Below are 26,292 nucleotides of genomic sequence, written 5' to 3'. Positions count from 1 at the left end.
TTAAGGTGTTCCAGATAACTTTTACATTTGCAGCATTGTAAATGAACCATTTTTTGTCTTTCTCATACTTTTTTGGTATCTCTGTCCATAAATTCCATTTCTTTGATATGTACAACAGATGCTATTAAAGGAACTTGCTACAAAAGTAGTGCAGAATGTATTAGTTTAGAACAACAGGAAGCTCTTCAGTATTCACTGCTGTATGTGTGAGCTTTTTGGACAACCATGGTTAGCACAATGATTTGTTGCTTCTCTTAGAGTTTATTTACAGTGTGCCATGCATGAGATTAGTGTTTTATTCCTTGAAATTTTATATTATGCAAAGTGGGAAGTCGTTAATGTGCTAAATAATATAAAATAACGTTAATGGTAGGGTATATATGCAGGTATACTATCCTGGGTTATTACTAGTTTTTTATGGTTATGCAAACATATATATTTCAAACTGAAAATGAAAATGAAAAAAAAAAAACAAAAACATTTTCCCTGCTTTCATTTTACTATTTGTATTATAATAGTGCACAGAAAGTTGTATGTGCCTAAACATACTTCAGGATTTTACCCAGGTAATTTTGCCGTAGAAAATAGAAGTAACCTTCAGAAAGACAAGAGTACAATCTAAGCTCCCTTCTGCCTCAAGCTCTCCCTACTGATGTACATGCAAACTGTTTGTTACTAGTAGTCTGCTTGTGCATTTTGAGGTGATATTTCTCAAGGCAAAAATGGGTGGTCATACAAGGTAAAAGTATCTGTGTTAGTTTTTTAGGCTGGTGTAGTTAAATGTATGTGCCCTTTATTTATACCTCCAAAAGAAACAAATTCAAATAATTATCAGTGATCACTTGATTAGAGATTAATGTATGCAGTTGTTACAGTAAGGATAATAAAAATGAGCAGGTAGTCCTAGGCAGTGATATTATTGAGAGTAGGAAGGCTCTGCAGATACTGACTGGATCAATGGGCCAGACCCAGTGGTATGAGGTTCAACAAGGCCAAGGGCTGAGTCCTGCACTTGTGTCACAACAAGCTGGGGGAAGAGTGGCTTGAGAGCTGCTCAGCAGAAAGGGACTTGGAGGTGCTGGTCAACATCCAGTTGGACGTAAGCCAGTAGTGTGTTCAGGTGGCCAAGAAGGCCAATGGCATCGTGACCTGTACCAAAAACAGTGTGGCCAGCAGGAGTAGGGCAGAGAATGTCTGTCTGTACTTGGCATTGGTGTGGCCACACCTTGGGTTCTGTGTGTAGTTTTGAACCCTTCATGACAAGAAAGACAGTGAAGTACTGGAGCATGTCCAGAGAAGGGCAATGGAGCTGGGGAAGGGCCTCGAGGGTAAGTCCTATGAAGAGCAGCTGAGGGAGCTAGAGTTGTTTAGTCCAGAGAAAAGAAGGCTCAGGGGAGATCTTATTGCTTTCTACTACCTGAAAGGAGGTTTTAGCAAGGTGGGTTTCAATCTCTTCTGCCATGTCTCAAGTGGAAGGACAAGAGGAAATGGCCTTAAGTTGTGTCAGGCAAGGTTCAGACTAGATATTAGAAAAAAAATTTTCACTGAAAGAGGTGCTAGGTATTGGACTAAGTTGCCCAGGGAGGTGGTGGAGTCACCATCTCTGGAGTTGTTCACGAACCATCTGGATGTGGCACTTAGGAATATGGTTTAGGAGTGATTATGGTGGTGTTAGATTGATGATTGGATTAGGTTAGGTAATTGTGAAGATCTCTTCCAACCTTAATTCTACGATCAAAGACTTATGCTGTTAGCTTAGTTTGTTTTGGAGTGTGGGAGCTATTTATATCTCTTCTGCAGGTTTAATTTCTCATCCACTGCAGCTGATTTTGCCTCTTCCAAATATTGTTTTTTGGGAAGAACAAAATGTGTATGATTGCCCTTCAGATTGAAATTTTTAAATAAACTTTTATACCATGTTGTCCTGATTCAGAAAAGCATCTCAGCATACACCTAAAATCTGTTTCCTGAGGGACAGTGGTATTTTAAGCTTGTCCTTAAGTTCTTCGGTTGAATAAAACTGCTTTCCTGAACTGGTGCCTTAATGGTTATGCCTCCTAATGGAACTACAGTTCTTCTGTACACATGGATAATAGTTATCAGCAATTTGTAGATAGGGTGATACATCTTTACTTGTGATTTTTTTTTTTTTTAATTTTTAAATATATACGTACCAGAACTTGCTGCTTTCTCTGGTAAGTATATTTTGTGATACTATTATTAAGGTTTTCTTAGAGCTGATTGAAAAAACTAAAGATCTTTTGGGATCTATAGACCTAAAATCATAGAGCATACTTTTAAATCTGAGTGAAACCAAAACTATCTTTTCAGCCTTACAGTGGTGGTGTTTTTTGGTTTTTTTGTTTTGTTTTGTTTTTTTTTGGGGGGGAGCAGACAGGCAGGGCATGTGGGGAAGGTATATTTGAGAAGTTTGGCTGTGGGGATGGGAGATGAGGCAGTGTTTGTACCAGCAGAAAGGAGTTAACAGAATTAACAGACATAGCATTTCCTTTCCCTGATGTGAGCTGCTTGCATAGATTGTTTCATCTACTTCACATTACTTTAGAATAGAGGTGGAAGGAGAGAAGGAAAATTGGCAATCAAATACTGCTTTTCTAAAAATCAGCTAATAAAGCCAGAAGAATAGATTAATTGTTGGAGACAGAATGAAGAGAAAGTAGTTGTTTCAGTCGTCGTAACTTGCCATTAAATGCAATTGTGATTTTTTTTCCCTAAAATGTCAATTTCTAAACTAACATGGCTTTTAACGCAACTTCCCACCCATCACAACAAAAATCTCAACCCAAAATACCCCTAGTATTACATGGCACTTACGTACAAATGAAGTATTCTCATTTGGGCATACACTTGCAAATCAGAGTCAAATGTGTGATGTTAGATTATGGCAATCTGAAACTGTTCAAAGTGGGCTCTGTCTAAATATTACTTTTGATTATCAAGCCATATATTTTCACTATACTGTGTGCAGGACATAAATATGAAACTTTGTCTGCTTTTGCAAATATCGACTATGAGAAGACACTGTTGTCATATATGCATCCTTTACACTTCATGTGGTTTCTTCCACCTTCCATATAGGTTTTGCTTCTCCCTTAAGGGGTTGGCCACATACACTTGTGAATGAATGTTATCATGCTATTTTTTGTTGCATTGGCTGTGAAATTCACTGAAAGAAAACAGGAAGGAAATGATGTTTTTATGCAAATATTCCACTGCTGTGCATACAGTCCTTTAAGGGAGGGAGGAGGGGGAAGGAACTTGTTCTGACAAGTCAAGACTTGTTTTTGTTTTATGGATTGTATGATGGAAACCCACAGTTACCTGCTGCTAAAAGCTGAACTGTAAGCAACATAGTAATAATAACTTTAAATTGCCAAAATGTGTGCTATGATACTGTTGCATTTATTTAATACCATTATATGTTTTCTCATAAAAGTTATCCATTTGTATATAGATATTTCTCAAGTATTTGTCCTGTACATATAAATTTCTAGTTTGGGAAAAAGTTGAGTTATTTTCATAGGTTTATATGAAAGCTTCTTGGTTTAAACATGCTCAATAAAGGAATTGTCTGTTTTATAAAAGGAAATTTAAGTTTAAAAAAAAAAAAAAAGGAAAAACAAAGTTGGAGGGGGGGCAGGAGTTGAACAGCTGTAGCAGTAGAGTCCTTGTAAGTAAGACCTTGTGTGCACATGTGTGTGTGGTTTTAATTAGTGGAAATACTTGAGGCTTCCTGCTAACCCAAGTTTATATTCCCAGTGTTTGTTTCTAAACTGTGAAATGCAGAGAGATAAGCTGTGCTTTCTTCTGAAGACATATTAACTGGTTTAGCTGCCCTCATGTCCATTTCTCAGGTAAAATTAGAAATAGAGCACAAATGCATTTGGTAGGCTATGGACAATCTCTCAGCTGAAGGGCAGAAGGATTAACTATTTATACAAAATATGCATATCAGCATCTCTAAGCTAATCATTTGGGTCACGTTGGATGTTCACAGTGAAGAATGCAAGGCTGAATTGAGAGTCCAAGGTATGGTCTCTTCTGTTAGCAAAAAGATGCAGACGTACCTCCATTTGTATTTCATAATTCAGTTCTTGAAAAGTACATTTTTATTTTTGTTAATGACACGTCATTTTGCTGGAGGCACTTCTGCCAAATATAAAATCAGTGCCTCTTGCATGTAGTGGGATCAGCCTGATGAATCCCATTAGGTATAATTTGCAATGCCATCCTGCTTTTATAATTTAAAGTAGAACCCCTCAGAAGTGTAAATAGAGATAGCATATTGAAGTTCTAAATAACACTTGTGTTTTGAATTCAGAAACAGTCACTGGATATAAGATGCAAGCTTTTTATTTGATTTTTCTTTAATATATAGTTAAGGCAAAACTGTCTTATAAAGTATTCTTAAGTTTTGTAGACAAAGCATAAATGTTACTGTATATGTGCTAATTGTGGCAAAGTTTTACATTCTCATTCTAGTCTGGTTTTTACGATAAAGTTAATTTTACAAAAAACACTTTTCTATTTTTGTGTACTGACATATGCAATAAATTGATACATTAAAAGTGCTGTTAATGTCTTGTTGTAGTCTGTGGCCTTTCTTCAGTGTGTGTAAAGGGGTAGTTCTGTGTGCATGGTAACAAATCAACCCCAGGGTATTGTTTTCAGTTTCTAAAGCCGGAGCACATGGACTAGACATCTGCATTATTAGTTTTGGCATTTGTGGAAAGGTATTATGGCAGGGAAAAAGTATATTGTTAATGTATGTTTCTAAGCTTTGTCATGTATCCTCACTTTCAGGAAGTGATAATAAGTAAAACTGGTATGCAGTAGCTCTCCACTGCTTTCTAACACAGTCTGCATTTCAAAATTTCTCTGTTTTCTAGGGGACTGAGAGATGGTCTAAATATGATGTCCGTTAGGAAGTATTTTTAAGTGTTCCTGACTAGTTTTACCACCTGATGCTGGCAAAATTTCAAATGTCAATTTTAAATCCTATAATGCCACTCTAGCAGGTTTATAGTTAATTCATGTAGCTGCAGTGGGATATTGAAGCAATTTCGACTTTCTTATAGAGAAATATATAACTAAGCTTGTAGCACCTCTGCTGCCGTTCTGCACAGTTTATATGAAATACCCAGAAAATAAGGATTCTTTTCTAAAGCTGCAAAATGTTTGTTCTCTCCTGGATTGCTGCAAGGCTTATAGTTAATTTTTAACCCAATACCTAGTAAACAAGGGGGTGGGGGAGGTGTATAAGTGTGATAAATTTGGACACTCTGTTCAAGATACCTGTTAATTTTGAATGAAAAAAACCAGATATTTCTGATTTTTGTAAAGGAAGAAATGAAAGTGCAGACTGGAGTAGTCCATGTGAATACTGCCCTTCTTGAATGAGAAGCAGATTGCTGTCATTGACATTGTAAACTATGTCACTAAAACTTACCTGCACAGTGTTACTCTGGAGAACACAAGTCTTGCATTTGCTTTTTCTTGCTTGAAAATTGATAAGCAGCTGGACTACAAAGTGCAACATAAGCTGTGTCCTGGAATGTCTCATGATGTTATATTCATTTGCTTAATAGATAGGTATAGACCTTCATATCAGAAGGTAAAATACAATATTTGAAGTTTTCTCAGAATTTGCAAGTACGGGTTAAATCGCAGTAAGCATTCATAAGGGCATATGAACATCTAAACTAAAATGAGAACAGCCCTGCTGAGAAGGACTTGAGGGTGTTCGTATATGAGAGGATGGACATGAACAAGCAGTATGCACTTGCAGCTCAGACAGCCAATTGTATCCTGAGCTGCGTCAAAAGCAGTGGGACCAGCAGATCGAGGGAGGTGATTCTGCCCCTCTACTTTGCTCTTGTGAGGGCCCACCTGGAGTGCTGTGTCCAGCTCTTAATTCCTCAGCACAGGAAGGACATTGAGCTGTCAAAGTGAGTTCAGAGGAGGGCCACCAAGTTGATTAGAGGGATGGAGCACCTCTCCTATGAGGAAACAATGAGAGAATTAGGTTTGTCCAGCCTTGAAAAGAGAAGGCTCTGGAGTGACCTAGTTGTGGCCTTCCAGTAACTGAAGGGAGCCAACAAGAAAGATAGAGAGGGACTTTTTATAAGAGCATCTAGTGATAGGACAAGGGGGAATGGCTTAAAATTGAAACAGAGTTGGTTTAGATTAGATATTAGGAGGAAGTTCTTTGCTGTGAGGGTGGTGAGGAACTGGAACAGATTAACCAGAGAACTTCCATTCCTGGAAGTGTTCAAGGCCAGGGTGGATGAAGCTCTGAGCAACCTGATCTAGTGAGTGATGGCCCTGCCCATGGCAAGGGGGTTGGAACCAGATGATCTTTAAAGGCCTTTCCAACTGGGCCATTCTATGATTCTATGAAATGAAACCTAAACCAGAGGCAGGGGCCTTGCTGTCTGTTAAAAAGATTAAGTACAGATAGATAAAGTTTTGAGAAAATACTGAACCGTTGGCTAAACAAAAATTATTTGCTCCAAAGATATCGCACATGCCTGAGCTTTAAATCTTTTGTTGGACCCTATTCAGGGTCTTCATTTTAGACTTTGTACAGAGTTCTGTCTCTGTAAGTAGATAAGGAAGATACACTGATTATTTTCTGGAATTGTTTTGAAAACATTGATGTGATTAATTTGTTATGCTTCAGCTTGGATGAAGACAGAATAACTCTCGTAAGTCTTGGAAAAACAGCAATTTTTCTTTCTCTGAAAGCAATACAGCTAAAGAGCAGACTTGGTTTTATTGTGTTACAGAACATGGTTTCATTCCTAATTGGAGATACATACGTAATAATCTGAAGCAATGAGCTGAATAATGCAAAACTACAAGGTGGCTGACAGAAATATAAGTATGTTCACATACCAGGTTTAGAGAGCTGTTGCCTCGAGTTTTGACAAGCAGCTAAGGAACAGATTTTACTCCTTGAAGACAGAAAGAAAGGAAGTTCTACAGCTGGTTTGTGTTACACTTAATGTCTGGTGCGGGCTAATTATGTACAAAAATTCAAAGGGAAAGGTCAGACAGAAAACCCTTTCCTTTCTGTCCTTTAGGGCTCAGGAACAGCATAGCAATCAGATACAGCTATGAAGAAATAATGTTATAATTTGAAAATACTTGGATCCTTGTCCTTTCCCCTCTATTGAAGATCTCCAGACTGTAGCAGCAGCAGAGTGGCCCCTCCCACATGAAAGGCCTGTGTTTATTTTGTTGCCATACAAATGCATTTGTAGCCCATCTGTGCAAAATCGGTGAAGTTGCATAGTGTCAAAGAGGTGGAGAAATGCAGTACTCGGTGCTGCTGGATAGCAAAGCCAGTGAGACTGTAAGAGAAGTGAGCTACAGCTGTATGACAGAGCTCGTTTTTCCCTGAGCAGTAAGAAGGAATTGCTATAACATCATGGGGTTGGAGGGGTGGAAGGGAAGGAGGCTGTTATTAAGCTGCTGTAGTATATAAATCATGTGTTTTCTTTTTATATTTTATATGGTTTTAAAATTATTTTCTATGTCTTGTTGGCTCTTCTGCATACTTTGAAAGACACCTATAATAATTGCTTTTCCTTCCTGTGTCATTTCTTATTCTCTTTGAAAACACTGTAATAGCCATGTGAAAAGTGACAATGACTGCAAATCAGCTGTAGGTTTACTATGTGTAGTATGCATGCCAGATTTGGACCCAAATTTTCTAGATGCCTAGAGAAATAAGATCTTGCAAGGAATAAGTCAAGGCTGGCATATCTAAAGTGTGCAGAGACAATTGTGTTGTCCTCAGCAATTTTGAAATTGTTAGGCAAAGAGAAAAAAAATACACTTTTTGCTTCAGAAAAATCTCAGAGATTTTTTTTTTCCTTTTAACAAAGTAATTTATCAAATAAGGCTTTAACTGTTTGTATAAAACATACTTTACTTGCAAGGTATTCAACAGCTTCCTGGAAGTTAAAATAATAGGATGTAAGATACACAGCCACAGGAGTGGAGTATCCAAAAATAGAGTGCCTTTTGGATCCATATGTGAGGCAGAACTTGCCTGGATTTACTACAGTGTAAATTGTAGTTAATGAAAGAATGAAAGCACTAATTAAGTGTCCTTGAAGGGAATGTGTATTGTTTCAGAGGGATATCTATGAATGTTCTTAATAGAGATCTCTGTAATAGCAGAAAACTGTAATACATGATTTATTCTGATCTCCCCCAAAACAGTCCTCCTATTTTGTTCATCTTCAGAAAGGACTTGAACCTAAATGTGCTTCAGATGAAACCCTTGCTTATTCTTTGCTCCTCTATCTGTTCTGCACTGTCTTGTGTAGCAAGGCAAGCTGTTGTGGTCTTTTTATTGTAATTACTGCAGGGACCATTTTGTGGCTACTTCAGAAGTATATGAGGCTGGACCCTTCCCACTGGAGGCATACTTTTAGTGTAGCCTTTGACATTTGCCTGGATCTCTGGGTTGCAGCATCTGCACAACCTCCTTTTTAAAATAAGAACATTTGTTTTTAAGTAAACTTTCATCTTTCTTCAGTAAATTGGGTTTTTACTCAAGCCCTCATATTAATATCATCTGCTTCTCTTTTGTACATTAAACTTTATCATGGGATTTTCCTCCCTCACAACAAAGATGCTTTTGTGATTAAAGTACGTTGCTGGATTTCAGGAAATCAATAATTCAGTTTGTGGTTCAACCACAAATTTCCTGTGTGATTGGTTGCTATCTCTGCCTTGGTTCCCTACAGATGTAGTGCTGATCTTTTATAAATTTGTAGGTTACCAGGACCCATCTTGATCATTTCATTTGATACTCTGCATAACAGAATGCAAAAAAATAATTACTTCCATCAAGTTAAAAGGTGTTTTTCTGCTGTAATATCTTGGAAAGTTTAACCAGCCTTAATTTCCCTGGGTTGTAGAGAAATATTCTCACCTGTTAGACTCTTCAGTGGCAATATGTTGGGTTTTCTTTTTTATTTATTTATTATTTTGAGTTTTACCTAAAAGTTTGCTCTTTTTCTCAAAAGTAAAAGACTTGATTAAGTAGAACTCTTAGACTAGCCAAGACATTTCTTAATAGTTTTCCTTGGCTAAATTAATGAGGTCTCTTAGTCAGTCAGCCTAAGTGTTCAACATAGCTCATCCTTTCAGTTAAGGAGGCACTGTGGTTGGATTCACTATGTGTCCATGGATCATGTACTGTGCATCCAAAATAGGACCATATTTTCAGAATATTTTTATTGTAAGGGTTTATTCTTATTTGCTTGCAGAGATAGATGGTTTCTCCAGTTTAATGCAGTGACATTTTCTTTTCTAGAAATAGTTTGGAAAATGCTACTTTGAACTGGTCTTGAGGCAGGCCCTAAGGTTTTTCTGCATGCATGTGTGTCTTGAGTCAAAAACTGTTAATATGGTACAAACTTCTGCAAAAGGATTTTCAGGAAAGCTAGCCAGTAGAAGCAGGCTGCTAACCACGAACTGAATACCCTTTCTATTATGAGTTCTTCAGGCCTCCTATATTCATTTGGGTTTTTTGTTGTGAACCCTTTTCACTGTTCAGTGTTTTCAGTCTTAGCTATATGTAAATAGTTTTGTCAGTATAAAAGCATGATGCTGCCTCTTTTTTTTGCTTATTATTTTACCCCAGAATATACTTCCAAATAGTTCACCTCTGTTTCAATAAGAATATTCCACTGAGAGCTTGTGTTCAGCTGAAGTCAACACCCTCCCATGTCTCCTAATGGGAGGCTAATCTGAGCACTCCTTAGTCCTCTAAGTCATATCTTAGTTTAAAACACAGCAAAAATGGCACATACAGTAATCTTACTCACTTGGTTTAAGCAGGCTAAGGACTACTTTGCACCTCTACCAACAAGAGGAATCAAAAGGAGACTATGTTATGACAAAACATAGTGGCAAGCATTGAGCGCTGATTCTTCTAGGCTCTGCAACTAGCATGAGGCTTTTCTTTGGTTTAGGGTTTGGATTTTTGTTTGGGTTTTTTTTAAGTCGTTTTTGTGATTTACTTTAATGCAATTAGCATCTACAACTAACTGAAGCTTCATTTGAGTATATTAAAACAGAAGCTGTTCAACTTAGTTTATTTCTAGGCAGTTCATGTTGTTTTTCATTATTGATCCCTTACTGCCATTATTTATCGTTCCACTGTGATTTTGTCATCAGAGAAGTTGTAAAAAGTTACGTTTTCTTTCAAACCACATAACTGCTTATGAATCTACAGAACAATACAAGGTTACCAACAGAGTGATCCCTTTGATGCTCAACTACAATATCTACCGAATTTAACAATTTGCCATGTGTGGGCTATTGTGATTTTCCTCATCTCCCCTTTGAAATTCTCGTTGATCAGAATGATAAGCAACATGAAGCCAGATGTCTTACAGAAGTCCTCTGTGTCACCACAATTATTTTGTCAGCCCAAATAATGACCCCATTTAAAGAAGGTGTGGAGGCTGGGAACAGCCTATTTTCTCAAGAAGTGACTACAGTGCTGCTATTTATATATCTGTCTGTTATTTTCTGATGTGTTAATGACCTCAGAGACCTCACTGGCCATTTGTTTCTCAGTATTCCTGAATTGCTAGTTATAACTTTCATTCTCTCAGTTTCATTTTCTAAAATAGCACATCTTTTCCAACTGTCATATTTCTTTTTTTTTATTTTTGGAACAGTCAATACTAGGCTGGTAATGTTCTGATGTCTAGGGATACTTCAAGGCATGTCTGCTAAGTTGTAATAATTGCTTATTCTGTTAAAAAACAACTGTGTTAGTTCATCTTAAATTTCTTTCAAAATGCAGCCCATTTAAACCTTAACTTAGCCTTGAAAATAGGCACAGAATGATATGGTATTCTGCTTATTCCACCCTACACTGATTTCTTTATACTTTGTCACAGTATGTAGATGGCTTCTAAGAGCACACTAAGATACATTGTGTATTTTTTTCCTCTGCATTTAGGAACAGATTTACTCATCTGTGCAGGATAAGCGTGGTTGCTATAGGTGGCAAAATAAGGAGAAGAGTGCCCTGCATCACAGTGGAAAATGATAAAGCTTATAATCATCCTAAATTTCTCATAGCCTTAAGAAACAGAAATGGGAGAGGCTACAGAAGTTGTTTCTGTATTGTTGTTCCTTCTTCCTTCTCCTTCCTAACAAAATTAACTTGATCAGAACTACTCTGGTAGGTGTTGCCATCAGGATTCACTACAGAGTGTTTGGACTGACCTGTAGAAGTTCTCTCTTTTGCATAGATAAACTTTACTCATTTGGTAACATGTTGATCTGTTGATTTTAGCCCTAATTGTCATGCTGTTTGATCTTTTATTTTCTGTCTCGGACCACTGGAACTTTTAACAAAGGGGTAAAAGTTGAATTTTGTGTGAGAAGAAAATACGTAAAGCATATAAACATGTTTGGGATATTTAGGTACCCTTGCTGCTGCAGAAAAGAAAGGAATTCCTAATAAAGGGTTTTAAGAGGAAAGGACTTGTAAAATCTTAAAACTATGAACTTAGACCAGACATTCAGGATTCATCTGAAAAATGTTAGCGTGCATGTTTAAAGTTTTAGTCTGTGTTTCATTTTTAAATTTTCTGAATATCATTTTTTCTATACCTCTCTGCTCTTTCCCTCCATTCTTATTTCCCATCTCTTATTTTTTTCCATCATCTCGTTTTGACCTCTTCTAGTTCCCTCCTGTCAAGTTTCCTCTCCCTGCTTCTCTGTGTCCCCTTTTGCATTAATCCATGCCCTTGAATTCTGTAGAGAAACTGTATTTATTAGATAAGTTTAATAAAATATCATCCCTTTTCAAGTTAGTTAGATGAACTGAACTGCAGAATCTACAGCTACATACAGTTGAGAGACCAGTAATTGATGACTCATACCTGGGAATATTTTTCACTATTGTGTTTTGGAAACCACAAAAAATTTTTTTTTAATAATTTTTCTCCTCTGTAGGCATATTGGCACTTTAGATATGAATATATATATGTTAATATATGTGATATAATGTATATATACAGTACATCTTCATGCACACAGAGGCACATGCCTGTCATACGTGTATGCCTTTTAAGTAGCACTAGATGATACATTGCCAGGAAACTTTATATAGTTTCTGCATTTCTAGATAAGGCTCTAAAATTACCAGTGGTACTGACTGTGCGTAAATTTAAAGATTATGGGAAATGGTTATAGCAAGCTGCCACATAAATAAATAATTGAAAGTGAAAGGAGGAAGGTAGATTCGTGAGAAAGTATTCCTTTCCAAAATGCAGCACAGAGAGATGAAAACAAATTGAAGACTGAATCTTAGATGTTCACTCTGTACATTAAGTTTAATGGTGCTATCGACAGCTTCATATGACAGGAAATGATCTGGGCGTTTTGTTCACTTATTCTGGATGCCCTTAGTTTCAGAGAGCAACTGGTAACATGGATTGCACCTCGGAAGGGGACAGCTGAACTCTCCCTCTGGCTTTAGTAAGGAAAAAGCAGCGATGAAATCCGTGGACTATGTGCACGTCATCCAACAGAAGGATACCGCCTCCTCTCCTTCTGCCCCCCCTGGTGCTGTTTCAGGCAGCACGGGACTTTTTTCTGTCACATTCCTGTGGCTCGCAATGCTCCTGTCCTCTTGTCTTGCAGCAGTGTCTCTTTACCATGTTATCACTCTGAAAACAGAACTAGAAGCTCTGCGCAGTGAGCTGATCTACAGGCTCCAGGCAAGGTCTCCACTAGACCAGCCACCCGTGTCCCCTGAGGAAAATAAAGCAGGTACCCCTGTTTCTTCCTTCCTGCAAGTGTCTGCAGCTGGCACCAGGCAGGTAAGCTGGAGGGGGGGGTTCTAGCTTGCAGGGGATGAATAAATGTGGGGCTGTTTCACTGACCGTTGCTTCTCCTTGCTAGGAGAACAGGCTTCCTGATAGCTTCCAAAAGGAAATCTGGAATGGGAGTAGAAACAGGGGCAGACGATCTGTTGTCCACACAGAAGAAAAAGGTAAATAGCATCTGGTGGAATGGGTTGGGATGCCGCAGTTGGATACCGTTTTGAGAAAAGCAGCAGTGCTTGATTTGTGTCTTCTCCTGTTAGTATCCATGCTCCCAGAGGCCATTCTGACTTTCAAAATTATTGCTGAATGAATGGATTTAACAATAGGCATATTCTTTTAATGGTTACCATATAGAATAACAGAATGTTTTGAGTTGGAACGGACCTTTAAAGGCCATCTAGTCCAACCCCTCTGCAATGAGTTGGGACATACTGTTTAAGGTACTGGTATTAATGCTATCTGCATTTCAATTGTTCAGTTCTCTCTGATCAATAGTAGGGAGGGAAATCTATTATTAAAAGTGCCAACTCACTTTTCTGGGAAGCATGCTCTTCCTAAAAGAGAGAAGTAATGAGAAATTTAGGGAAGTAGGAGCTTTCAAAGAGAAAGATTGGCTTGTACCTGACAAAAGAGACAGACTACAAGGAATTCAGAAGTATAGCATTATTTCTGCATTAAAAAAACCTATTAATATAATTAGAAAAATGAATAAAAGAATGCCTATCCAGTAAGATTTTTTTTCTCTCATGACCTTTATAAAAGTTTCTGCAGAGAACACTGAAGACTGTGCTCCATAAAAGACCTCTGATGTGTATTATAATGTTGGCATATTAATGGGATGTATTTGTTTCCTTTAGGGATAAAATGTCTACATTTCTTTAGTTTTCCAAACACAATGATGCCTTATAGGATAAAATGCAGAATTTTATTGTAACAGTCTGCACACATACTCTAACTGCACTGAGTACCAAAAAATATTCCTGAGTTGCTAAAACAATTCACTCCTATCATGTATACTTTTTTATTGTTTTAATTGATGAAAGCTAATATCTTAAGATATTAAGAGATGACGTTGAAATGGAGTAATTTGTAGGCAAAGACTAAATGAAATTTAAGTTCTAGGGTATAGTCACTCTACTTATTTCCAATATTCTCAAAAGAGAACATTCATTTAGGACATCACCTAAACCCCACAGGTTTATATGGGATTTATTCTACTTCATTAGTAATCTTTTGTTCAGAGCCTTGGCTAAGACAGATTTCGCAAACCGGACTGAGGACATGATTGCTTAAATTGTATTTCTTGTAGCTTGCTTCCTTTCATGGGAACCACAGAGTTTCCCTGTTCTCCCCACCCTAGCAACTCCCAAATAAAAAAAAGTGATCTAAATTACAAGTATCATAAGAAACACAGAGACATCTTTTTTAAAATGAATGTTATAGTGTCAGTACTGTGCAAGTGATCCAATTTCCTTCACAATAGCTTTCACCTTTATTCTTATTGCTATTTGAGGGTGTAAGTGGGTGAAGAGGGTTTGGGGCTCCTCAGCTGCGCTCCTAAGTAGACTTAAGATTCTTCTCATCATGTAGCCACATTTGATTATACCTATTTACCTTTATTCACATAAAATTATAATTAAGCTACTTATTTTTGTAAGCTTTTTTTTTAAGATGGCTTTAAAATTGTTTAGGATGGATGACAGAAAGCACAGAATATGAACATCCATTTAAAAGGGAAAAGCTACATAGTTTGATCTACTACAAAACAGTTTTCTAACATGAACCTTATATTTTTGTATATAAAAAAAGAACAAGTAAATTGCAAATCTTGCATTTATATCAAAGGTAATCTGTTAGGGTTACCGTTCTGCCTGCTCTAATTACAACAAATTTAGCTTTGCCAGAGTTCAGTAAGATGTTAAATTTTCTCAGATCAGATTTCACTGATGACCATGAGCCTTTTAGTCAATGTTAAATTTTGCCTTAGCAGAGTGAGTTAAATAAGAGAACATGGTGTTGTTCATGGTGCTGAATCCAGTCTATTACTTTGTCATGTACACAGAACTACTGGCCCTGCATTTTGATCTTTTGACATCCATATCTGAGTACCAGAATCCCAGCAGCCTCAAAATTGTCCTGCAGATGTGCGGCACTCATAAATTAGGGTGTTGAGTGAGATGCCTGTTCTTGTCCTATTTCTGTTTGCTTCAACGAGGTCTCAAAGTAGAGTCTGGTCCCATAATTAATTGTCGACCCATCATTTTACTTTTACACAGAACAATTCCTTAGAAAGATAATATTTGAAAACATTACTGATATACAATTACTTCTCTTGTGCTTAAACAGAGAGCAGAAGTAAAATACAGGACTATTATTTTTTTATAAATAAAGTTATGATTCAATTATGTTTTCTTTCTAGACTTTAATTATTAAATTCCAGGAATGGATACCCCACTATTTTTTAGGCTCAGCCCAGCCCTTCTTGAAAATATGGAATTACCATTTTAACTTTTTTCTACTTTTTGATGTTGTGTGCATAAAAGTGGTCATAAATTAGCATTTTCATTAAAATGACAATTGAATGAAAGTGGATCTAACACAATCTTGTTCTTTCATGTTTTTATAGGGTAGGCATTTGTGTGTATTCATGCATGAAACCATTAGCCATCCGTAGTTACACATTTTGTGCCTTAGAAAATTTTTGGCTCAAGTAAGTTAGAAAGAAGGGTTTCAAGCATCAATTCCAAATAAAACTGCACAGTTAGCAGTCAGAACCAGAGTTCTTGATACAATGAGTAGGAGTTAATGGGTGATTTTGAAAGGTATATATTATTAATATGCAGGCAGATAGACCTTTTAACCAATTCTGGCAAATATCTTATCAGGACACATAAAACCAGATATAATTTTTCTTTTTTATTGTTTTGCTTTGTCAATTCTGCCTGTAGAGGAAAATCATTGCACAACAAAACCTCTCCTGAATTTTATACCCTATTCACAATTACTGATTGTCTTGCTTGTATGTTTCTCTCTAAGCTGCATGTGCACTTGAGTCCAGGAAAAAGATACAGGTTCCATTGCCTAAGCCACTTCAGTGTACGAACGTAAAGTTTCATTTACACACTCCCTCAGTGCCTCATTCTGGTCATTATCGTGAGATTCCAATTCCTGTGGCCTAGGGAGGTGAGAATAAGATCTCCTGTAAGCTCAAATGCAGGTGATCAGATTGGAGCCCCTGTGGACTACATTTACTTCGGTGTATTGAGGTTGCCCATCTCAACAGTCTCATTGCGTAGATGCAAAGAGCTGAGAAGCAATTCTGTATAATTCCACAAAGCAGTGAGGCAGGTTAACCTGGTATGTGTCTTGGCTCTATTTTTTTTTTTTTTTGCTACCGATTCCCGGATTCTACTCCAATATCAGTTGTAACCATGGGAAATAACTATTGCCTTGTAAGCATGGTGTATAAGTTGTGAGAATTTTGCCATTGTTAGTGATATAACTGCTGTACATTTGGTACATTTGTTGATTAGAAGTGTTTTGACTCTGTATGTTGTTGCTTTAGATATCTGTGACAGAGGGATTGCAAGAATTTATACAAGTAGTACTTGACTTTAGTGATCTTTGAAGTGAGGCGTAACCTTTTGTTGCTAGCCTAAAAAAATGCCGCAGATAAAATTCCCTTACCAAATATTCACAATACTTCTTATTTTATTGTTTGAAGAGAGGAAATATAAATGTTCTCTTAAAAAAAAAAGAAAGGCCTACTTCTTGAAAATATATGTTATTCTTATTTGTTTCTGCTGACAACAGTCTAACTCAAAAGGAAGTAGACCCTTCTATGCAAAAGGGTATAAAATTACTTGATGCAATGCCTGCATTTTACATGAAGAATTTCACTGAATGAATGACTGAATGAATCAGTGCTGTGTATAACGCAGAACACTGTGCAATCAAAAATACATAAAATAGACTCTAATTTTTAAAAACAATATTCTGCTTTGCACTGTATAATAGAAGTCTACATAAAGTATTCTTAATTCCTAGTAAACTATTTCCTTGTTTTTCTGACTGTAACATTACTGGCAATTCTGTTAAGGTCAAAATAATGGTACCAATACTTCAAAGATATTTGTTAGATCTCAGTCCTACCTGCAACCACGATTCAGCTATTTTAATGCAGGGACTGATTGAATCCATGATTAATGCCGTATAAAAACTTGTCAGTTAAAAAGCAAAAATTAACCAGTTTTCCTGGTTTCTACTGGGATAGAGTTCATGAATACCAGTTCATAAAAGTGCATAAGCAAAAACCAAAAGACGATCTCTTGTGATGAGAAATGAAGAATTGCAAATGATTCAAGAACATGCTTATCTCTTCTATAATAAATTATCTAGTGTTTATGTGTGTTTTGAGAAGTCTACAGAGAATAGATCTAGACCAAAGAAGGAACCTAAATAAGCAGGTCTGGGTTTTAGTGGTTTTTTTTTTTCAAGGTCAGGGTTTTTCCTGGGGTTTATTTCAGCAAAAATTGAAACAGATGTCTCAGGCCTCAGATATCAAAACTTTAAATTTTATGCATGAGCTCACAAATAGTAAACTTGAAATTTTGTTTGGATGGATTACAAAATATTAAAATGATTATGCAAGTTAAATTACAAGAAAATTTCCATGTAAGGACAAATTTGATTTTACCAATATAAGTTCTTGAATCATGCAGATATGCAGAAAGCTGTTCTGCTGCAAAAGCCAGTGCCTTTTTTTAAACTGTGGCTACATTGCTCAACCAGTAGAGAACACATCCTTTCATGTGCTGTCTGTGGTTTATAAAGGCATCTGGACCTACTAACTTTTTCAGAATTGGCTGTTCTGTTCATGGAATAAGACAGACTCTGAAATGTACTTCTGCCAACCGCAGCCTGCAGAGCAATTAAAATCAGGAAAAAAAAGAATGTTCATTGAAGCAAAGCTATTATATAAAGTCACAAGAGGATGGGGCATGCTTTATAGTTCTAGGTACACTTTTATACAGTTAGACCTCATGGTGACACTCAGTCTAGATATTTTTACACACTTTCAAGATGTGTTTTACAAATCCTGTATTTTGCTTTCTTTATTAATTATTCAAAAATCCTTTAAACTATGAAGATTTTGCTCAGTTTTGATATATACAGGGCTGAACAACATTCAGATAGAGCTTTTGAGTTATTCTGCTCAGTACTAAAAGTAACTATTCAATGTGTATTTGTAATACATATATTCTTCATATTGCACTTAAGGTGAGATTAGGGTCGTTGTTGGAATAGAATTGCTAGCATTTCTTAAAAACATTAATTTTTTACTGAAAATCACTGTTAATTTACCCAGAAAATATTCTATCCATATTCTTTCCTTAATAGTAGTGTTGTTTTCTCTGAATTAGTTTTAATTAATTGCTTGATTTTAAGCATGTATGTAGTTCCACTGAGGTCAAAGTGAAGTACTTGTATATACTGGAAATAGTTATGTGTCAGTCTTGGCTTCTGAACGTATTTTTTAAGCATGTTGTTGTTCAGTATCTCAGGAACTTTTTTAAATATTATTTATCCTTTGTAGCTTTAGGTAAAAAATGGCCAGTGTGCTAGTTTCTGTTTCCTTATTGTCATGAATGACACTGTTGCATCCATTTTTCTCCATGAAAAACAAGCTTACTATATTCTGTGGAGCCTTATTCCTATCTGCATATATTAAAGAAAAAAGAGACAGATTTTTTTAGAGAATATGTCTAGATCTGATATCTGTAGAATAAAGCAGTTGGTATGTGTTTTAAGACGATGGAGATGATCTCAAACTGTACTGATCTTGCCCATTTTAATTACTGTGTAGAAGTTCTCAACCATGCTGACTACTATTTCAGTGCTGCAAACAGCTGAAATATAAATTCAGAGTTGCAAACTGTGAATTAGGATAGTTTCAAATATGCCCATCAAGTTTGCACAGCAGGCTTAACAAGAGTTGCTTAAGTAGCTGAACTTTTACTTCTGGTAGACAATACTCACTGGTATCCAGCTGGATAGCAGCTGGTTAGTGTGTATCATCACAAATCCTCTCTTGTTTAGGTAGTGGAAAATCCAGTGGCCGCACTAGTGAATTCTTTCAAAAGCAGGAATTAGAATTTTCATTTAGCTTGCTGAAATACTAGGGAATGGGCAAATTTCATTCTCTAGGAAGTTATTTTGTTCCAAAGGAGAATGTATTAATACTTTGTAAAGTGAATTGCCTGATGTGCTGTGTTGTGTGCGTGCAGAAAATAACATTTTGATTTTATTTGGAAGCTTCTTTTCTGGAAAATTCTTTTGCTCCCAAGTTCAATAGAAAAATGAAGTATAATACCTTTTTCAATTTCGTGTTGGCTTGGTTTTTCTATTCCTTACCAGAAAGTAGGTGATTCAGATGCCTTCAAATTCTTGGTTTGCAAAACTGTAGATTCTAGCACATCATTGGTTTGTTCACAGAACTCAAGGACACATTTCAGTGTAGGAGACAGAAGCTTGGAGGATAGCGTTCCTGTTAACATAAGCAGGGCTTGCAGGTTGTGTGATCATTGTGACATCGAAGCATTCCCAGATGTGCCCTTGAATCTCTGTGTGCTGCCAGCTGGCACTGCTGAGTGCTGGTGAGCATCCAGCCCTCTTCTGCTGTTTTCAAGCAGGACCCCTTAAAAAGGAGACTTAGTTACAGACAGAGGCTGTTTTCTACCCAAATTCTCACTACCTGCTGTGCAGCAAGAAGTTTGTCCTACTGAACACTTAGTAGACACAGTAGATGCAGGATCCCACTTATCCATGACATTTCCCATTATAGCAAGTGTGGCCAAATCTGACCCAGAACCTTCTTATCTGAAAAGAGGTAAACAAAATGGAGATTCAGCAAACCATGGCAGAATTTTCTTCTCTCGACTCTTAGTAAATTCATTTGGTCTTTTTCAAGTGTAATAAATGTTGCTACTCCATTTTCCAAACTTCAAAGTAGCACAAGAACCAGATATTTTGATTAAAATTTGCTCTAAGCAATTCTAACTCTTCTTTTTTCTTTTTATCCTATTCCCTGACATTTATGCTTAGCAGATTTTTTACAAGATCTTTGTTTCACTTTGTTTCACTGTATTTTAACTTTCCGCAGTACTTTTCTCTGAAACTCCTAGTTTCTCTACAGTTTTGAGCAACATATTTTGACAGATACTAAGCTATTTGGTATGTGTACCTTAATTTGCTAAGAGTCATATCTCTGTCTTCCCTCTCAGTCTTGGTATAGGTTGATTGAGTGTAGATATCTGAAAATATAATGAAAGTACATATATATGGATTTTGAGAATTTATTATGAAAGTACCACGTAACCAGTATATATGACTAATATTTTACAGCAACTATAACTGGAAAGTAATTTCTTTAAATAATACAGTAAACATCATTAGAAAAGCTGCTACTTGTCATAGCTGGAAGGGTTGGGAGTTTTTCTGAGCTTTTGATTAGAAAATTAACAAGACTAGTTGATCTGATGATTTTTAGCTCATTTGACTTACTGCTACATCTTTGAATTATATTAGGACCAGATATTAAAACAAGCAAGTATAACTTGTGCTGCTGTCTGAGGCCTCCCACTTAGCTGCCCGATCCCTGAAAGTTACCTAGTATGCGTTGTGATAGGAATTCTGGTTTTACACACTTGAGTGAGATCTGAATTAAAACCAATAGATTTTGTTTTAAAATAAGTGGTGAGACTGAGAGATTTTTTTCATGTAGTTTCATAAGCTTAAGCTATTCTATTACTGATGTATGTTTCTTGGATTTCTAAACGCTTTCACTTTCCAGTGCTGCAGGCCTGCTTGCAACTGATCGCTGACAGCAAAAGTGATATCCAACAGAAAGGTATGTTCCATAATTTGTAGCTAACTATTCCTTGGATTAACTGTTTCAACAAATTCAACTTCAAAGCAGTAACTGAGTTTTGCCAGTTTATTTAAAAATAATTTTAAAAATACCACCACCACCAAACAAACAAATCAAAAAACAAACAACAAAGAGGTCCCTGCATCTGGTAGGTCTCTGCATCTGGCTAGCTCTTGCAAATAGCATCTTTTCAGTGGGGAGATCCAGCTAGTAAGACTGGAAGTCTTGACTAGAAATCAACTTTGTTAATTTTTGGCAGGCGAAAATGAAGAGATAACTTTTCTTTTTTATTACCCAAAATTATTGTTTCTTTTAGATGATTCAAGCATTGTCCCTTGGCTTCTGAGCTTTAAACGAGGAACAGCTCTGGAAGAACAAGGAAATAAAATAGTGATCAAGGAAACAGGTTATTTTTTCATATATGGCCAGGTGAGAAAGCTCAATTCACTTCAGCATCTGACTTTTGCAAGGGTTTTTTAATGCCTCCATACAATAAGTTTGAAGTCTACCTCTTATTTCTGCAGGTTTTATATACGGATACAACATTTGCTATGGGACACCTAATACAGAGGAAGAAGGCTCACGTGTTTGGTGATGATCTCAGCTTGGTGACACTGTTTCGTTGCATCCAAAATATGCCACAGTCTTATCCAAATAATTCTTGCTATACTGCTGGTAAATACCTACATTTTCCTTTCCTTTATTTGCAAATAAGCTGTATCAAGTAGAATCTGTAGTGTGGGGTGATTGAAGAACAGGGATCTGGTTAACTGCAAAATTACAGAATATTTTCAAAAAATACAGTTTTATATAAAGTATCAGCAGAGGGTATGTCTCTAACTTGGTGATCTGAACAGCTTCATTCTTTCCATGGACTCTGTAATGTGGCTGGATTGTAATGTGGCACTTTGGTGCTTTAGGGTAGATGGCTGAAGCAGACAAAAGGAGTACATACTGTCCTTATTAAAGAACTCAGCTTCACTCAGGAGTTGAATTCCACATTTAGTGATCCCAATAAAATATTTAGAAGCTATGTTCTGCTTTAAAATGTCATATAGAAATTTTAGCCATCCAATCTTTGCATACCTCACTGTAGTATTTCTACTCCTTGTAATGGCTATTGCATTTTTAATCTTTGGTTAGATGAAAAATAGTTAATTCCTATAAGGTGCTCTTTATGACTTCACAAATTAGAAACATCACAAGAAAGAGCAATTAAAATATTTAATGCAAGTCCAGCAGGCTCAAAGATCAATATACATGTATATTCCTGCAGTAGCATTTAAGGAATTAGTGTCAAGGCCTATAAAACCTCATTTGTCAGCTCTTGTCTTTCCACCTTAATGGTGGATTTGAGGGTCTCCAATTATTTTCCAGCAACATCTTTTTTTTCAATACTTTATGAAAAAGTGGGTGACACTGAGTTGACTGTTGGCAAGTAATGGCATTAAACAAATGGTATGCAGCACAAAGCTAATTTTTTCCAAATAAAAATAAATTCCAAATAAATAAATGCTTTGTCCTGGCAATTGAGGCTCTTCAAACATTTCCTTTAATTTTCTGCCCCTTCACGTGTACGTTCTGGCATCATAACCACTTTCAGTTTCATCTATGCTCTTATTTTACCCTTGTATTACTTCTGCCCTTTCTTAACTAGGATCTCTACTCTATCCTGCCACTTCACGGTTGTTGCTTCCCAAATTCCTACTGTTCCTTTTTCACCTGGAAAAACAGTTCTCACTGCTATCTTCTGTACTGTTGAGCATGTCTTGCAGCAGATGTTAGATGTGTTCTCAGCTCAGTGGCTGCAGCTTGAAGGGGAGATGCTTTCAGTTATCATATCAGCTGATGTGCAGCTGGCAGTAAGCAGACTTTTGTGCTCTGCAGTTGCAATGGATCAGCTGATGTCTGGTAACTTCATTAGATTGGTAAAGCTTATGAAACCTCCTCCAGAAGTGTGGGAATGGAGTGGTCTAGGACCAGTAATACTCGGTGCTGACCTTGCCTGACACAACACCATAACATGAGAAATCTGGGTACACCACTGATATAAATTTCTGGAACGTTTGCTTAAATTAACTGTGTTGTGCTGAGTGCAGAGTGGAAATTAAGTCCAGCTTCATAGAGGATGTTAAGTGTCAGCTTTGGATAGGCCGTAAACTCTTAGTTTGTGCCTAGAGGTAAAAAAACACTCATCACATATAAAAACCACGCTTACATTTGCGAGATGACACATAATGACTTTTGAATACCATTTATGAAAATAATGTATTTGAAATATTAACTTAAAAATATTCCAAATCCTTTGCCAGGCATTGCAAAATTAGAAGAAGGAGATGAACTTCAACTGACAATACCACGGAGAAGGGCCAAAATATCCTTGGATGGAGATGGTACTTTTTTTGGTGCAGTAAGACTCCTCTGAAGCCCTTCATTTCTGTTATTATGCTTAATGGAAATTTATTCTTTTCCTATACCTTTGTCATAAAAAATACTGAGTTGTAATAAAGCTGCCAATTCAGTCTCTCCCCAGCCAGCACCAACTTCTGAGAACTTTTCTTCACTTTTATAAGCAAACCCAAAACAGGAAGCACACCAGACAAACTTGTGATATAACCACCATGTGATTACCAGAAAGCCAATTTATTTCAGACAATGGGCAACTCTAGATAACAATTATAAAGCAGTGAGTTTTGGGCTTTGAAACAATGTATTGTCCATAAGAAAAAAAAAAAGATGGAGTTGACATAAATAGTAGCATGACCAGGACTATAGACTATCAAATTATTATCCATAATTGAAAAGGAAAACATGTTAGATTTTCATTATTTCATTAATAAAATATTTGAAGGATGAAGGATGGGAAAGAAACATCATACAGTAGATTCCTTATCACAAAATGGAGATGTTAGGTGGGTTCTGGGTTTTGTTTTTCTTTTTTCTTTGACACAAAGATTTTGGGGAAAGAAAAAATCTAAATGTATGGGATAATGTAAACAAATATACAGAATAGTAGCCACTGTCTTACTTCTTCCCTGTGAACAAGAGATTTACTAAAATCTATTAGTATTTACTAATTAGAATTAATTTTAGTGGAAAAAGGACACGTAAGATGCTTCAACAGCTCAATCTTCAAAGCATTTGCGTCAAGGAATACGTGTACTATTCTATGTAAACAAGGCAGGAACAGAAAGAAATGCAGTGACGTTAGACACATTTACAGTGGGTGGAATTGGATTTCTGGCTTCATCATTTCTGCAGTCATATATAGATGTGTATATATACATGATATAGATGTATTTGTATATATATGAACGCATGTACACACACGTATGTCTTGGACATTTGAACATAGATAAAAGATAAAATTTAAATAGATAGAAGATAAAATTTTGAATAGTTTATCCAATGGAAATATTACTTCATACATATTTCTTGTATTTCTCTTGCACCTTGCTATGATCCCTTCTATGCAACTTAGTAAAAAATAAAGTCCCATAGACCTGGAACCAGCCATGCAGTTAAGAAAATACATTTGTATCTGAGAATCTGGGCTCAATCCTAGGTTAACTATAGGCTTTTTCTGCAGTTTTGAATATATTGCTCAATGCTGTTTCACCAAAATAATCAGACCTGTAGAAAAACTGAACAAGACATCCTTTTTCCTTTTCTTTTGTCTCCTTTGTTCAATAGATAGGATTTATGTCTTTTTTTACCCCAAATATTGCATGGTCAAGATAATTCAGTGATAATAGTGTGGGCAAGACTTCTAGTAGCTATTGTAACACAAACATTGAGTACTTGTTCCACTGATCTTTAAAGAATATTAAAGTGCTGTTGGAATAGATAAAATAATAACACCTCCCCTGTACTGTACTTCACTTGAAAATTTTTTTAGGATTTGAGAATTGTGTTATGTAAGTTTATTTAGTAAAGAAAAGATGCTTTGTATATTGCAGTCTCTTTGTCTGTTTTTATAAACCATGATTTGATTGAGTTCTCAGGGTGATAGACAATAAATAAAAGAGTTTTGGAGCTAAGAATTATAGAGCATGGTAAACTAATGCAACAATTAATTCAACTTCTCTGGGCTTCAGGAAGACATTCATGTATTGCATATGTGTATTGGATTACTACACTGGGATTTTTATAAGGCTTAACTACAGTTTCAAAATGTCTGAACTCCTCCTTTTTCAAATTTATTTATTTATGTGTTGTGGATCTGAAGCTTCTACTTATTATTGCTGTTGTCATTGTTGCTATTATTGTCAAATTTTGATGTGCTACGTTTGCCAAAAAGGCATTTTAAGTCCTCTACAGAAACCCTCAGTTTACCCAAGGCTGTGTGACTCTGAATGTGGGTAGAACAACTATTAGCATGCAGTGAGTTGACTGTTATTACTGACATATATTAATGATGCCCAGAATCCATAATCAGAACTTGTTGATTTTAGCGTTGTCTGATTATAGAAAAAACCCCTGTTGTTAGTGTTGCTTTCACAGTGACTTGGTGGCTGAACTTGCGAATTTAAATTTCAGTGCATAAGCTTCCCCAGTGGTTTCAGTGGGCTTGTGTGTGCTAACCTTAACTTAATCCCTGGCCATATTTCTTCCTTCTGCTGCTGACAAACATGCACACTGCAGAACTTTGGAAAGGGTTTGGGGTATCATTTGGCTTGGAGTAAAACTTTTCTAAGAAAATATTTCAAAGGTGTTCCCTTCTTTAGCAAGATGAAACTGAACCTCAAGTTATTCCACAAAAAATGGGAACCATGTTTGTGTGAACCAGGAGAACTCCCACATGTGTGCAGAGAGTGCAAGTCAACAGGCTGTTCACATATTTCTACTGACATGTCTGGCCATTTTGTTGCTGTCAACAAAATTGTAGTTTTGAGCTGGCTTCATGAGAAGACTTCTCAAAATTAATCTGCTTCTGCACAAAGTTGAGTTTTAACAGATCAGCATTTTCTGATCAAAGCAGGAAGAAAAGATGAATATCTCATTCCTGATTGTTCTGATAACAAACTGGTGATACAGGAGGTAGAAAAGTGCATCCAGACCACCATCACACTTCTATTTCAGTTGCTGGGAGTTAACAAAATTTTCTGCATAGGGTAGATGTTATTTGAGTAAGTGTGATGGGTAATAAGTAGTATCTAGGTGAGTCATATGATATTTTGCGTTCTTATCAAGGATATCTAGTATTTAAGACAGGTTTCTGCAATACAACACACTGAGTGAATACTGTGGTTCTTCTTCATGTGGTCTTAAGCAGCAGCATGGCAAACATAAGGGACTTTTTTTTTCCAGTACATTTTTACAGAATGTGTGAGCTTGTATCATTCTTTCCTTTCTAATAATGGGCAGTTGTCAGATATATAGCTGCTTTGAATATAATGTATTTAATGTATTTTTTGTCTTAAAAATGAAAATATCTCTGTTACATAATGTGCAGTCATATACCTT

The 26,292-nt window shown here is 36.4% G+C and overlaps 1 protein-coding gene across 2 annotated transcripts; it reads left to right on the top strand.

The window, feature by feature from the left end:
* The first annotated feature begins 7,333 nt into the window (after positions 1-7,333).
* Positions 7,334-25,056, top strand: TNFSF13B (TNF superfamily member 13b). Of its 2 annotated transcripts, none has more exons than XM_027648325.1 (7): positions 7,334-7,429; positions 12,478-12,890; positions 12,973-13,063; positions 20,749-20,805; positions 21,143-21,255; positions 21,351-21,501; positions 23,139-25,056. In XM_027648325.1, the coding sequence occupies exons 2-7, from the start codon at positions 12,564-12,566 to the stop codon at positions 23,249-23,251; spliced, it is 852 nt and encodes a 283-aa protein (XP_027504126.1). In that variant the 5' UTR covers positions 7,334-7,429; positions 12,478-12,563; the 3' UTR covers positions 23,252-25,056. The 2 variants fall into 2 exon arrangements, with proteins under 2 accessions (XP_027504126.1, XP_027504135.1); XM_027648334.1 differs by lacking the exon at positions 7,334-7,429 and having other exon boundaries at positions 12,187-12,890; positions 23,139-23,219; positions 23,360-25,056.
* Positions 25,057-26,292: the final 1,236 nt, after the last annotated feature.

This window comes from Corapipo altera, unplaced genomic scaffold (assembly GCF_003945725.1).
Source record: "Corapipo altera isolate COAL_440 unplaced genomic scaffold, ASM394572v1 0, whole genome shotgun sequence".
NCBI classification, from domain to species: domain Eukaryota; kingdom Metazoa; phylum Chordata; class Aves; order Passeriformes; family Pipridae; genus Corapipo; species Corapipo altera.
This window is presented reverse-complemented; position numbering and strand designations above follow the sequence as displayed.